The 12,772-nt window shown below is 48.4% G+C and overlaps 4 protein-coding genes across 4 annotated transcripts; 2 read left to right on the plus strand and 2 right to left on the minus strand.

The window, feature by feature from the left end:
• Positions 1-707: 707 nt before the first annotated feature.
• BKA67DRAFT_578220 (NADH-cytochrome b-5 reductase) lies at positions 708-2,530 on the minus strand. Its single transcript, XM_046103685.1, has 3 exons — positions 2,118-2,530; positions 1,247-2,057; positions 708-1,186 (listed from the first exon to the last, which is right to left on the minus strand). The coding sequence occupies exons 1-3, from the start codon at positions 2,352-2,354 to the stop codon at positions 819-821; spliced, it is 1,416 nt and encodes a 471-aa protein (XP_045954187.1). The 5' UTR covers positions 2,355-2,530; the 3' UTR covers positions 708-818.
• A 286-nt stretch (positions 2,531-2,816) lies between these two features.
• Positions 2,817-4,535, plus strand: BKA67DRAFT_524371 (cytochrome P450; the record flags this gene model as incomplete). The annotated part of the gene is made up of 2 exons (XM_046098564.1): positions 2,817-2,949; positions 3,001-4,535. The coding sequence occupies 2 exons, from the start codon at positions 2,817-2,819 to the stop codon at positions 4,533-4,535; spliced, it is 1,668 nt and encodes a 555-aa protein (XP_045954188.1).
• A 32-nt stretch (positions 4,536-4,567) lies between these two features.
• BKA67DRAFT_395346 (fungal-specific transcription factor domain-containing protein) lies at positions 4,568-6,606 on the minus strand. The gene is made up of 2 exons (XM_046096643.1): positions 5,829-6,606; positions 4,568-5,768 (listed from the first exon to the last, which is right to left on the minus strand). The coding sequence occupies exons 1-2, from the start codon at positions 6,488-6,490 to the stop codon at positions 4,601-4,603; spliced, it is 1,830 nt and encodes a 609-aa protein (XP_045954189.1). The 5' UTR covers positions 6,491-6,606; the 3' UTR covers positions 4,568-4,600.
• A 3,429-nt stretch (positions 6,607-10,035) lies between these two features.
• On the plus strand, positions 10,036-11,766 carry BKA67DRAFT_662449 (general substrate transporter; the record flags this gene model as incomplete). Its single annotated transcript, XM_046108001.1, has 2 exons — positions 10,036-10,136; positions 10,191-11,766. The coding sequence occupies 2 exons, from the start codon at positions 10,036-10,038 to the stop codon at positions 11,764-11,766; spliced, it is 1,677 nt and encodes a 558-aa protein (XP_045954190.1).
• Positions 11,767-12,772: the final 1,006 nt, after the last annotated feature.

Consider the following 12,772-nt stretch of genomic DNA (forward strand, 5'->3'; position numbering starts at 1 on the left):
CAGCTGACAAGTGTAAACTCCGACGGAGCGATCGTGACTCGCACTCTAACAGACAACTTCTCACTCTCGCTCTCTCGCCGCTATAGCGACAGCAACGCCGAGTATTCCCCTCATAGGGCTGAAGCAGGGCGATGTGAGATTACCAACGGCCAGCTAGTTTCGTGCGAATCTCGCGCGAAATAGTTACAGCCAATCGCGACCAAGACAAATTGTTTTGATTGCCCCATTCAGACGGCATTGCACTCGTTAGCTTCATCCACCTTTGAGTGCCTTAATATTGCTCGCCAGCACGCCCCATCCGTGTGGGCCAATTGCACAGCATAACCCTGAACCGTTACCTTCAAGCCGTCAATAACGAAATGTGGCAGCCAAGTACCGGATGACAGCCTCTATGTAGAAGGATGAAAGATTTTCAAGAAGCCGTGGAGCATCTTGCTAGCACATCATAGAGTGTCGGCAAGTGCCTCGTGTCAGTGGGTCGTTCAGAAGTCGAACGGCAGACGGACTTCACAGATTTCTCCATTAACTCAATTATGCTCATGAACAAATCATCGTCACCAGGATATTTACAATGACTTTTGATAAATCAAACATGAAATTGCGTTATAGGCGTTAGTGCATCTTGGAATAACATTAACCATTCATGCCCTGAAAGTTATTGGTAACGGGGAGCAGAGAATCGGAGGCCAAAGTAGACATATTTGAAGGAGTGATAAATCTATTTCTTAATATCGGAGGCTCTAAAATATACAGGTGCAGTTGTCCGAAGACGACACGCGGGTTGTACAGTAACAATCAAGCATCGCCCATGGATCCTACTAGAATAAAAAAACTTGGTCCGTCGCTTTCGATATAGCGCTAGGAGCCTCAAAACCCAATCCGGCGAGGTTCTTCTTCGTCGCCTCGATCATGGGCGGTGGCCCACACAAGAGCACCTTGGAGTCTTCTGCTGCCTCGGGCAGGTATTTGGCAACCATGTCCTTGGTGATGAATCCAGACTCGCCAGACCAGTCTACCGGAGGCTTTGCTAGCACGTACTGGACCTTGAACTTCTCCGGACACTGGACTGTGAAACTGTCAAGCTCCTCTCGGAGGAGGATGTCTTCCTCGGTGTTGTTGGCATACAGAAGGTTAATCTGGGTATTGTCGGAGTCATCTGCGCAGATGGCACGAATAAGTTGGTACACTGTGGAAGAGACCATATGTTAGTACCTGGTTAAAAAGCTGAAGTTCCCGTTGTTCTTACTTGGCGTGATTCCTGATCCTCCAGCAATCATGCCTATCCTCTTTGCATATGTAGTTCCATATTGCATTGATCCTTTCGGCCCTCTGATATCAATCGTTTGCCCGACTTGCATGTTTGCGAGATGCTGGGTCATCAGACCTTGCTGGTATACCTTGACTATCAACTCAATCCGCCCAAGATCACTGTTATTCGAGATGGGTGTATAGGACCTCGACACGTTCTTCCCGTTGATGACGGCTTGCAGGGCAATGTGTTGCCCTGTAGGTAGGCCTAAGCTGGAATCTGGGTAAGGCAGGCCGAAGACAAAACGATAGGTATTCGGAGCCACAAGAGATTTACGGATCAGTTTGAACGGCCGGTACTGCTTCGCATCCAGCACGCTTGGTCTCGGTGTAGTGGACGGTGTTTGGGTCGCTGAAGTTGGAGCACGCCTGACAACAACATATCTGTCGGGTCGGGCGACTCGACGTGGTTTGTGACGTACACCGCTGTGGAGGTCTATCTTAGACCAAATATGGGCCGCTATGCCGAGTGACGCTGACGCTTGAATCATGGTCGCAACAGCAATACCTAACCACATGTTCCCATTTGGCCGAGGTAGTGATGGGCCACCTTGTCGCAATAAGGAGTTCCAGTCGATGTGCGGTGCTTTCTTTTGAAATATAACCCAGACTGCTGCACCGACAGATCCAGTAAGTCCCAATTTACCTAACATGGTGACCAAACTTCCAGAACGTCTAGCCACAATTTGAGTGTCTTGCGAGACTGCCTCGAATGTTGGACGATATACTTCGATTTCTTCGGCCAGTTCCTGCAATCATTACTGTTAGCCTATTTTGTCGCCCAGGATGCAGACTGAATGTATACGAACTTCTTCAGGTAAATCGCCAATGTAAAGCCCATCCAGCCACTCATTGGCTTCTTCTGAGTGTCCAACATCTTCAAATTCCTGTGTCGCATCGCGCCCAGCTACCTCCTGCAGGATGGCACTGCCGCCTGGGTGTTCCTCAAGATACTTGGTGACGTCGTAAACTTTGTTATGAATGACAAACCAGACATCATCTGGCCTGTTGTGCTCTTTGACCTGGGCTAAATTGTATGTCGGCATGGCTGCGATGTGCGAGTTGACGATTGCGCAAGGTGGTTCGGGGATATTGAAAAACAGTACGATGAAAGCTACGCTGGATGGCAGGCGTACCAATCTAATAGAGAGACGCTCGTAGATATATCAGCTTTGCCAAAACAGCCATTTGTTTGGTCGCGATTGCAAAGCCGAGAGTAATAGAAACCTCATCCTTGTCTCTGAGGGTCCATATATGGAGCACGATCAGCGTTTATAGCGTCGCGCGAGTCTCGCGCGAAGTTCGGGTTCCACTATTGAACCGAATGCGTAGCATCTGCGTGGAAACTCGCGAATCGGTATCGGGCTGTATCTAATCAAAGGGAATGCTGCAATCTCCTTGGAGCGAACATGGCTTTCATGGACAAAGCCATCTATATATCCAACTCGCTCCGTCGTGTTATGAAGGTTCTTGGAGCCTCAACACAATAAAACATTGCAAGCGCCAACATGTCTTCACAAAAGTTCTATCTCATTGGAGACGATGTCTCAACTGCCAGAGAGATCTTGGCCGAGCCAGCCTGGAAACTTGAGACTCTGAAGAAGACAGTGGGACAACAGTTCCACGTCATTCAACACCAAGGTACTTAGACTCTTTGTCTGTCCTCAGAGTGGCTTTACTAATGCCTTGAAGGCATCACATTCCACGCTCTAGACTCGAGATCAGAGCTTGGAGATACACAGGATATTCTTTCGTGTTGCTCTGCTGTTGGTCTACGTATAGATGGCGCCGCTGTATCCTCCCCTCAAGGCCCGGGCGGTCTCCCGATCGTTGGGTCATTCTACGAAATCTACCCGGACCATCTCGGCAACCATTGGCGATTATTCCGCAAATACGGCCATGTAATCAAGACTACCAATATGGGCAAGACTACATATCTGACCGACTCACCAGAAGTCGCTCAAGTCGCGTTAATGGAGAGCCCTTATTTCACCAAGTTGATCAACGAAAATCATCCACTCAGAGGCATTAAGGACAACACAGCAATCTTCCTTGGCGATACCGAGACCGACAACTGGCGTTTGGCACACAAATTCGTCCCACCTGCCATGGGTCCTAAGGCCGTCCGTCACTATACTCCCTTGATGCAGAGCTGTGTGCGGAGCAGTTTCAAAGTCTTTGACGAGATGGACGAGAAGGGCGAGGCCTGGAACGTCTACACATACATGGTAAAGTTGGCGTCTCAAACTATCGGCAAGTTCGCTTTGGGCATGGACTTTGGACACATGGACAGTGTCGACGCGCCGACGCATCCACTCGTCTCGAATATCGTCAGTCTTTTGAGCTTGAACAAGAAGGTCACCTCTAGGGGAGAGTGGTATAAAGCCTTACCATTTGGCGATGCGCCAAAGCTAAAAGAAGTCCAAAGAGTAACATACGGAATGCTTGAGGAAGCACTCAAGAATGCTCCCACTTCGGGCAACATGGAAGAGGGTATTTCTCTGAATGATGCAGCATTGAGGGCCGCCTGTGTAGCCGATTACATGAACCACGCAGTTGACGAGACTGGCCAGCGCTTCCCACCGGGATTGGTCCTGTCCAATATGCTCGTTGTTACTGCAGCTGGTTACACCACAACCTCATCAATGTTGTCATGGATGATATACGTCCTTGTCACCTATCCCCATATCCAGGATAAACTTCTGCAAGAGCTAGTTGACTATGATATCAGCAATGAGACAACATGGACGCCCGACCTAGCGCATGGCCTGCCATACCTAGATAAGGTCATCAAAGAAGCGCAAAGACTCCACAATGCGTCATTTCAGCCAGGCAGGACCACCAAGACAGAGGTGGTATTACCTGGTGGATACCGACTTCCCAAAGACAGCACAGTGATACCCGCTTTGTATGCTATTCACACAAATCCTGAAGTGTGGAAGGATCCCATGCGTTTCGATCCCGATCGGTGGGACACGGAGGAAGTGAAGCAACGCCACCGAGCCGCATATATACCATTTGCCACAGGTCCGAGAGGCTGTATTGGATTCAATTTCGCGTTGCTTGAGATCAAGGTCTTGTTGTCGGAGCTGGTGTACAGATATGATTTCTCACGGGAGGGTCTCGAGGCAGTCGAGTATGACCCGGAGTTCCAGCTCATTCGGCCACTAAACTTATATGTTACGGCGCAAAGAAGGAAATTTTGGCCCAGTAAATCTGCAAAATAGGCGACTAATTGGACGAATATTGTATTATAAAATAAACAAGTGTTATCAATGCCCCGCGTTCGAGCTCAAACAAAGGACCCCTTTAACGCAATCAGGGCTCTTGAGTATGGCCCAAAGTGGCGTACGTTCGTGTCTGAATCGGTCCATTCCGATTTTTCTTGTTCTCTCTCCAGCAGTTTGATTAAGCGCTGGATAGAGTGCTCAAAGCTGCCGTCCCAAAGATTTTCAGAGCTTGGTGAGCTCGGCGATTTGCTCATCAATGCCTTCAAAGCTACGGCTGAGCTAACAACATTATGGATGAATGCAGACGCACGGCAAGCATTGGCCGACAAGCGATGCATATCTAAGAAGCTCTGCACAACGCTGGCGGCATGGGAACTATATTCTAATGTTTGCGCTTCTTTCTCTGCGAGATCAAAGGCATTCATTTCAAAGTATACCCGAAATATGCTGCACTTTGCATAGCCAATGTGTATATGCAAGGCAAGCCTTTCGAGATGATTCTGAAGAGTTCTGCAGCTGGCCTTGTCACGAAGGAATGGTGCAGCTCTCTCGAAGATTGCTTCGAATTGCCGTTTGTAGTGCTCAAAGCGATCGAGGCTATTCAGCTGGCTTGGGTCTTCTCTGGATCGGTCCAAGATGACCTTGATGATAGTTATGGTGGAGTCGGCAAACGTAAAGCCTTCTGGGGACTCATAAGGAATGCTAACGGTCACAAGGCTGGTACTTGGTGGTCGATCATATGTGAAGGACAGGAAAGCGTCCTGCCAGAGCAGCATCCACCACAATCGCTTTCTCTTAACCGCTGGTCCAGGACTATCTGCACCACGCGGCTCTTCATGGAGGCCAATACTCTGTGCCAATCGTATTGTGAGCCCCATTACTATCCAAGCGGTGTTTGTGTCTAGGTTGTTGCGTAGACAATGACCAACCAGCGCCATTGCTTGAATGGTATTGACGTCCGCATTGTTGAAGAGGTTGGATATTCGAAGGCATTGAAATGACGAGCATATAAAGACTTTTGACCTGAGCTCTCGTTCTTCAATAGCATCATCTGAGAACTGAACGCCACAGGCAAGGACGGCAAATAAAAGTGCAAGCCATGTCGGAGCCGTTTTCGCTCTTTCTTCTCGATCGCAGTCTAGGAAGGCGAAAAGTAATACGCTAAATTCGTCCAGGCTTATAAGGGCTGGATAATAAGGGTAGACGCTAGCTTGATAGACTTGCCAATATCTACGTGTGCGTTGTCAGTCAGCTTGTGCCACAAAGGTAGACTTGGGAGCTTTAACTTACCGTATCATGTCACGGTCTTCTGGTAAAGTCTTGCAAACTTCGTCCAGTCTTACCTCCGGCGCCCACAAGTTCGTGAAGGCGTAGGTCCGCGGTGCAGGCTCCTCCGCTACTGTATTTGCGGCCAACAAGGGGAGAAGTCCCAAAGCCGACGGAGGATCTGCTTGATTACCTAGGAAGATGGTGGCGCCTGTATCACGCTCGATGAAGTGTTGACCAACTGATTTCGCAGGTATCTGAATATATCCAGGGCTTGATGGGGTGGTAGCGGGTTTGTTTTGTGCCTGCCGTTTTAGGTCGGCTTTGATAGAGGTGATCTGTTCTTCTATGTGTTCTAGCCGTTGAATCACCAGGTCTGGATCCTCATCTACCCTTCCGACATTAATGAGACCATCCTGGGCCAAGCGAACGGAAGGGTCCGCTGGTTCCGTTGATTGGACCGGAAGCGGACCGCTGCTGGAAGTTCCGGCTTGACGTTGGCAAAGTTCTGGGTGATCACGTGCAATACAGCTCGAACAGGGTAAACCGCCATCACAACGTACGCGACGGTGACGACAAGGAAAGCAAGACTTTACGGCTCGTGCCTTGCGTTTAAATTTGAGCAGCGAGCTTACGGTTTCTTCATCCTGCGTAGATGCGATCGATCCTCCATTTTGGTACGCCATTACATGTTATGCTGCTTTTGACAGGCACTTGATGTTGTATCTATGAGTGGCTAATTGGAGCCTTCATGTATGCTGATGTTTAGATATTCGGAAAAAAATAAATAATACAGAAGCAGATCGCCGAGTGGTATTTGCGTGGCATTGATTGTGGATACGACATGACATCGCCGTTTCGTGATAAGACTAACTCACGTGACGGCAATAAAGTTGTGGCCCTGTGATCATAGTTGCAACAACATTTCCACCTTTTATATTGTTCAGCTCAGCATAGCGACATCGTTTACATTTGTGACTCGTTCATGGCGAGGTCTTTAGTATGAACCTGTGGTACAGTGATTTGTGCAAGGGAGTGGACTATTTTGGAAAAGTTAAACCCCCACTAAAAAAGAATTTGTAAAAAAAAAAAAAAAGGAAGGGCTAGAAAAGAAGAAAAAAAGGGATATGGCCCAATATATAAACCATATCTGATTAAGCTGGATTAACTAAATCACCAGTTGGCAACAATTTCCTTGGTGCTATCGATCGAAATTTGCGTGCATGCTTTCCATCATAGACCACAAGATACATGCCTGTGGAGACCAAATGGCCGTTATTGCAGCTATACAAGGTTAGAACTTTGGATTTCTGCATCCAGGTAAATTGAGGCGCCTTGCGTATCATGAGCAGGAAGTGAGAGTTCATACTTGGATGTACTATATGATGAGCATTTAGAGTCTGACGAAGTCTTTGCGCACTCAAACCATCAGCTTATATAACAGTGTAGGTTGAACACAAACTCTGCAAAGTCAAGAGCAATAGCCCGTAGTAGTACTAGACCAGTCTGAGTGCTTCCAACTGCTGTCAATCGAGATAGGCAGATCATTTGGGGGCAAAACTATCCGGAGTCGACACGAAAACCGGACGTGTTCGAACTCATACCCGAGTGCTGAAGGAGCTATGAGCATGTCCCATATTCACAAATCAACATATCTGAACCAAGTATCACGTGCGGCCATGAATGGGATCAAGTTAAGAATCGAAGACAGCAACAACTATACACCCAAATAGCAGGAGCGTCGACTCTTATTTTCGGAATTTGCCAGATTATCCGTGCGACGGGTCTCTTTGACCTCGTCGTTTTAGCATCACTACCTTCTCGCAACATTGATGTGAAGACTTAAGCGTATGGCAATGCAAACACACTACATAGTCAACTGTCACAAATCTGCAATGGTTCCTTGACGGATGGAGTATGTGGTTCTTGGATTAATGGAGCGCCCGCATTCTAGCACATGCTCTCTAATTCAATCTCTTGCATCGTCCGGCACGGCAGCAGTGGAGCCTCAATCCGTCCGAGGACATTTGATGCCGTTTGCTGGAGCACCGAAAGTCTACGCGCACTCACGCGCTACACGGCGGTGGCATGAGTCGTCAAAGAAATTGAGCTGCGACACCTATCACTACAAAAATCACTTGCAAAAGTGAATAAGCCACTGGCATACGATTGATTCCTTGGTGTTTGGTCTGAAGGATAAGCAGTCCAAAGCCCTTTCCACTATCTCGCTGGAAGATCTGTTTAGCCCATTGCGGGATGAAACAAATTTCACCGGTGCGCAGCGTTGCGGGAATCGTACGGGTAAGCGGCAAAGATTATACGGGTCTTGTCGGTGAGAAGGGACCCGAGATAAGACTTCAGTCGAGGACGAATATATTAATAGGGATTGATCGTCGGTCCGTTAACAGGACTGCCTTGCCGGCGTGGCAGAATTACTGCGCTGCTGCACCTAAAGTAGATAGTCATTTCAGACTTACGGGGCATTCACAGAAATGTTGTAAAATTGTCCAATAGCCTCTGCTATTTGGGGGACATATGTGGTATCGCGTGTCGAGACATCGTACCTGGCCAAGAAATGGTCTCATCTAATTGCACCAAGCTGAGCATTAAAAGGATTGCAAATTAATGGGTCAGACGGGGCGTGGAGATGGAGGGTCTCTCCTCGATGCTCTAGGAGAAGTCCCATTTATTCTCCAACCGCCCATCGCCTGGGGAAAGAAGGAGAAATCCAGTTTTTGTCGTCCTCAAATTTATCGCGTTCCCATAAAAGCTCCACTGGTCTGACCCGAAGGACAAGAATACTGGAGTCATGGGGATAGAAAGACCGAAACAGACCCGACAACGCTCAATCGTGAAGGCTGACAGGCTGAGAAGAGGCTGAAGACCCTCAAAAAAGACCCATTACTGATGACTTTAGGCCTCCGCTCCCCGCATGGATTTTAACGTATCTAACCTTAGGGGTCTGGAGGTAGCAACGGCGCGACATGCATGTGGTCACAGCTGTGATCGTCGGGGGAACTGCAACTCAATAATATGGCCCTTTGGAGATGCTGGAAACGACCGCATTCAACATCGAAATCGAGCAGATTCAGGAACGATGAACCTCGAAGACAAGTCAAGCTTCGCAAAGAGCGACCGTCACAGATGTGCCGTGCCAAGCCGCTTTTAATGTAAGTGCTTCCAAGGCACTTACCAAAGCTTGAAAAGCTTGTTGGCAATGACAATCTGCATACATACTCGATGGATTGATGGGATGCCTGCGCCAACACGCCAAAGCAATGCTTGCGGATTCACATGTTCTGAAAAGCGGGGTTTCCAGAAATGTTGCACGCGTGCGTGTCAGCACAAATGCAAACAAAAAGATTTGCACGCAACACATTGAGGCTCTCTGCAGATTAGCAATAAATTTCCAGGAAAGGATAGTCTCGCCGATAGTGGTTCCTGAGCAATCCTACGGCAAAAGTTGGAGGCTCGGTTCAATTGTTTATCCCACCAGCAAAGAGTGGCCTGTTCGGTTAACAATCAATACCTCCGCCTTCCTGGAATGGGTGTCAGCGAAAAGCCGCTCCCGTTTGACCGCTGCAACTGCCGCGGTTAGGCCCTTGTAGGTTCGGAAAACCAGGGATGCACCGAGGCAGCACAGCCTATGAGGTCATTGCCCCGTCGACATTCATCTTGCTCATGTACGATACACAACCAAATCTCACTCAATATGCACTCTGCTGCAAGCTAGAGCTGGTGACAATCCTGCAATGATTCGGGCGCTTGCCGAATGAGAGCAATTTGCGCAGAGAGATCAGCACGGAACCCGCCGTAATCCCTGGATTAGAACGACTACTTTTCAGAGTCTCCATGCTCGGCGTTGCAAACGTCCACTAAGACTTGGGAAGTTGACTCGTGAGGAAGGATATGCATGGGAAAAGTGGTTTCCGTACTCCAGTTGTTTCTCCAGATGGGGAAAAAATGGTCTGAGGTTGGGGACCGGGGGAGGGTACCAAAGTTTGTCAGCCAGCATTATGCAGCATGTGCAAGCTCTATATGAACTGCAGTACTCCTCACGTCGTATTACATGCGATCGTCATCTCTAGTTTTTTTTTTTTCCCCAGTCTCTTGTGGAGGAAACACTCAAGAACCCACGCTGCTTTGACGAAGATCGTGCTCCTCTTGTCTCCGTAATATACCAGAACAGTAATATCTTGTCTTATTCTTTTATGACCTATCTTCGGACAATATGGCGCCTCCTAAATTCATGGGCCTCACGGGCCGGCCGCTGTCGTTGATGGTGTCAACAGTTGCAACGACTGGCTTCCTACTCTTCGGTTATGATCAAGGGTTAGTTCCGGCCAGCGCAAACTGCAATACCTTGCCCAGCTAACAATCGTATAGTGTTATGAGTGGTATCATTAGCGCAAAGCCGTTCAATGATCTGTTCGAAGCAACTCGGGATAACTCGACTATGCAGGGTACCGTCACTGCTATTTACGAAATTGGTTGTCTGATGGGCGCCATGTTCATGCTGTCCTGCGGAGATCTCCTGGGCAGAAGAAAGGGTATCATTCTCGGCGCATTCATCATGATCCTCGGAGTTATTATCCAAGTTACTTCGTGGCGCGGCTACACGCCATTGGCACAGTTCATTGTTGGACGAGTTGTCACAGGTGTCGGTAATGGTATCAACACTGCGACCATCCCGACCTACCAAGCTGAATGTAGCAAGACCACCAACAGAGGTCTGCTGATTTGCATCGAAGGTGGCGTTATTGCTTTCGGTACCCTCATCGCATACTGGATTGACTATGGATGTTCATTCGGTGGTGACGACCTCTCATGGCGCTTCCCTATTGCATTCCAGATTCTCTTTGGTCTTATTGTCATGACCATGTTCTGGTTGCCCGAGTCGCCTAGATGGCTTTTGACCCATGAACGGTATGAAGATGCCGAAAAAGTCATTGCTGCCCTTCGTGGTTACGAGCTGGACAGCCAGGAGACAGCCTGGGAGCGTGACGTCATTTTGGACTCTATTCGTGCTTCTGGTGTAGCTGGCGCAAAGAGCACACCATACAGGGCCCTCTTCACCAATGGCAAGACCCAGCACTTTCGCAGAATGCTTCTCGGTGCTAGCTCTCAGCTGATGCAGCAGATCGGCGGCTGCAATGCAGTTATTTACTACTTCCCCATTCTCTTCGAGAACTCGATCACCCCTGGCGACCACAACTTGGCTTTGCTTATGGGTGGAGTTAACATGATTATTTACTCGATTTTTGCGACAGCCTCCTGGTTTTTGATTGAGCGTATTGGACGCCGAAAGCTCTTCCTTTGGGGCACTGTTGGACAATGCCTGTCCATGGTTCTCACATTCGCTTGTCTGATTCCCGGTACCCCTGGTGCCGCCAAGGGTGCCGCTGTTGGTCTTTTCACCTACATCGCCTCGTTTGGTGCGACATGGCTGCCTCTGCCCTGGTTGTACCCTGCCGAGATCAACCCCATCAAGACCCGTGCCAAGTCCAACGCCGTCAGTACTTGCACTAACTGGCTTTTCAACTTCCTTATTGTGATGGTCACGCCTATCATGATTACCAGCATTGGCTGGGGAACATATCTCTTCTTCGCCGCCATTAACGCCTGTTTCCTTCCTATCATCTACTTCTTCTACCCTGAAACGGCTGGTCGATCTCTGGAGGAGATTGATATTATCTTCGCCAAGGGTTATGTCGAGAAGATGTCGTACGTCAAGGCTGCCAAGGAACTGCCCTTCCTGAACGAGGAAGAGGTTGAGCGTGAAGCCATCAAGTATGGCTTGATTGACACCGCCGCACACGGTGGTGGCGTGAAGACTGCTGACAACGGCACGGTCCACGATGCATCAAGCGAGAAGGGCAGCAGCACCCGCAGCAGACACAATGGCGCCGTTGAGACAGGATTTGAGAGTGGTGTGAACACGAGTAAGAAGGCCGATCGTTAAGACGACTCATCCCTTACATGATGATATGAAAGGTGACTGGACGAATGCAATATGCATGATGATACCCATTTTTGTTGAGTAAAGCTGCTGGAGAGTAGCATGGCAATTTGATGATTTAGACGTGGTGGCCTGCCTAAAGGAGGAAAGTGGCCACCGCCGAGTTACGTTGTTCGTTGACCTTATCAGGCATTTGATTGCGTCCCCAAGACAGACAATAGAATTGTTCTATTTGCAATATAGCCAGTTATCTTTTACAGTCTCGAATTGTGACATGTCTGAATCGCCTTACATAGACATAGGATCCATGATTACTCCCATCAAGGCAACGCTCAAGTTGAACCAGGAAACCTACATTAAAACGATATGGCCAATGCAAGCTTATTTCACGCCCAAATCCAGATAACTCAATATAAAGTCTGCAACGTCGAAAGCATCAATGCTTAGCGCTGCTGCGATCTGCACACAGTCTTAGTATGACTCAAGTTACAGCATCTTGTTGAGGCACTGCTTGACTCTTTTGATCTTGGCAGCAAACGAGGCATATGCTGGTTGCTGAATGAGTGGCAAAGTGTTGATGACAAGTGGCAAGCAGCCCTCGTCATGTTGTGCACATCAATGTTTCTCTGAAAATCTACGGGCTGTAGAACTTTTTCTCCCGGCAATTTCAATCATCTTCAACCTCTAGCCACTTGTAATACGATTCTTAATCAAAGTATTCTTCCTTTTTTCCACGAAGCGCATGAGTACTAGGACTCCTTGTATAATTGAGAAGTCGACGGCGCAGTGCGCAAATCGTCAACCAACGATGTGCTAAATGAGGTCGTGCCCGTCGAATTCGCTTCGCTCTCCCCCCAAGGCGTAGATTGGGTGCTAATTTCACATGCTGGCGTTTGTCGCTCATATTGTCGTATTAACCCGCTTTCGCATATATGTGAATACCATCGTTTATTTATCCTATCCATGTAAGGGCGAAAATGCAAGGACTTGTGCTATTCAGCACAGGTCG

This window comes from Truncatella angustata, assembly GCF_020726525.1.
Source record: "Truncatella angustata strain MPI-SDFR-AT-0073 chromosome Unknown BKA67scaffold_8, whole genome shotgun sequence".
NCBI lineage: Eukaryota > Fungi > Ascomycota > Sordariomycetes > Amphisphaeriales > Sporocadaceae > Truncatella > Truncatella angustata.

Excerpts from the sequence above, each read along its gene's own strand:
- BKA67DRAFT_578220 (XM_046103685.1), bottom strand. The coding sequence starts at position 2,354 with ATGCCGACATACAATTTAGCCCAGGTCAAAGAGCACAACAGGCCAGAT. Across the intron at positions 2,058-2,117 it reads TTGGCGATTTACCTGAAGAA|GAACTGGCCGAAGAAATCGA; the intron begins GTTCGTATACAT and ends TAATGATTGCAG. Across the intron at positions 1,187-1,246 it reads AGGATCAGGAATCACGCCAA|TGTACCAACTTATTCGTGCC; the intron begins GTAAGAACAACG and ends TCTCTTCCACAG.
- BKA67DRAFT_395346 (XM_046096643.1), bottom strand. The coding sequence starts at position 6,490 with ATGGCGTACCAAAATGGAGGATCGATCGCATCTACGCAGGATGAAGAA. Across the intron at positions 5,769-5,828 it reads GAAGACCGTGACATGATACG|ATATTGGCAAGTCTATCAAG; the intron begins GTAAGTTAAAGC and ends ACGCACACGTAG.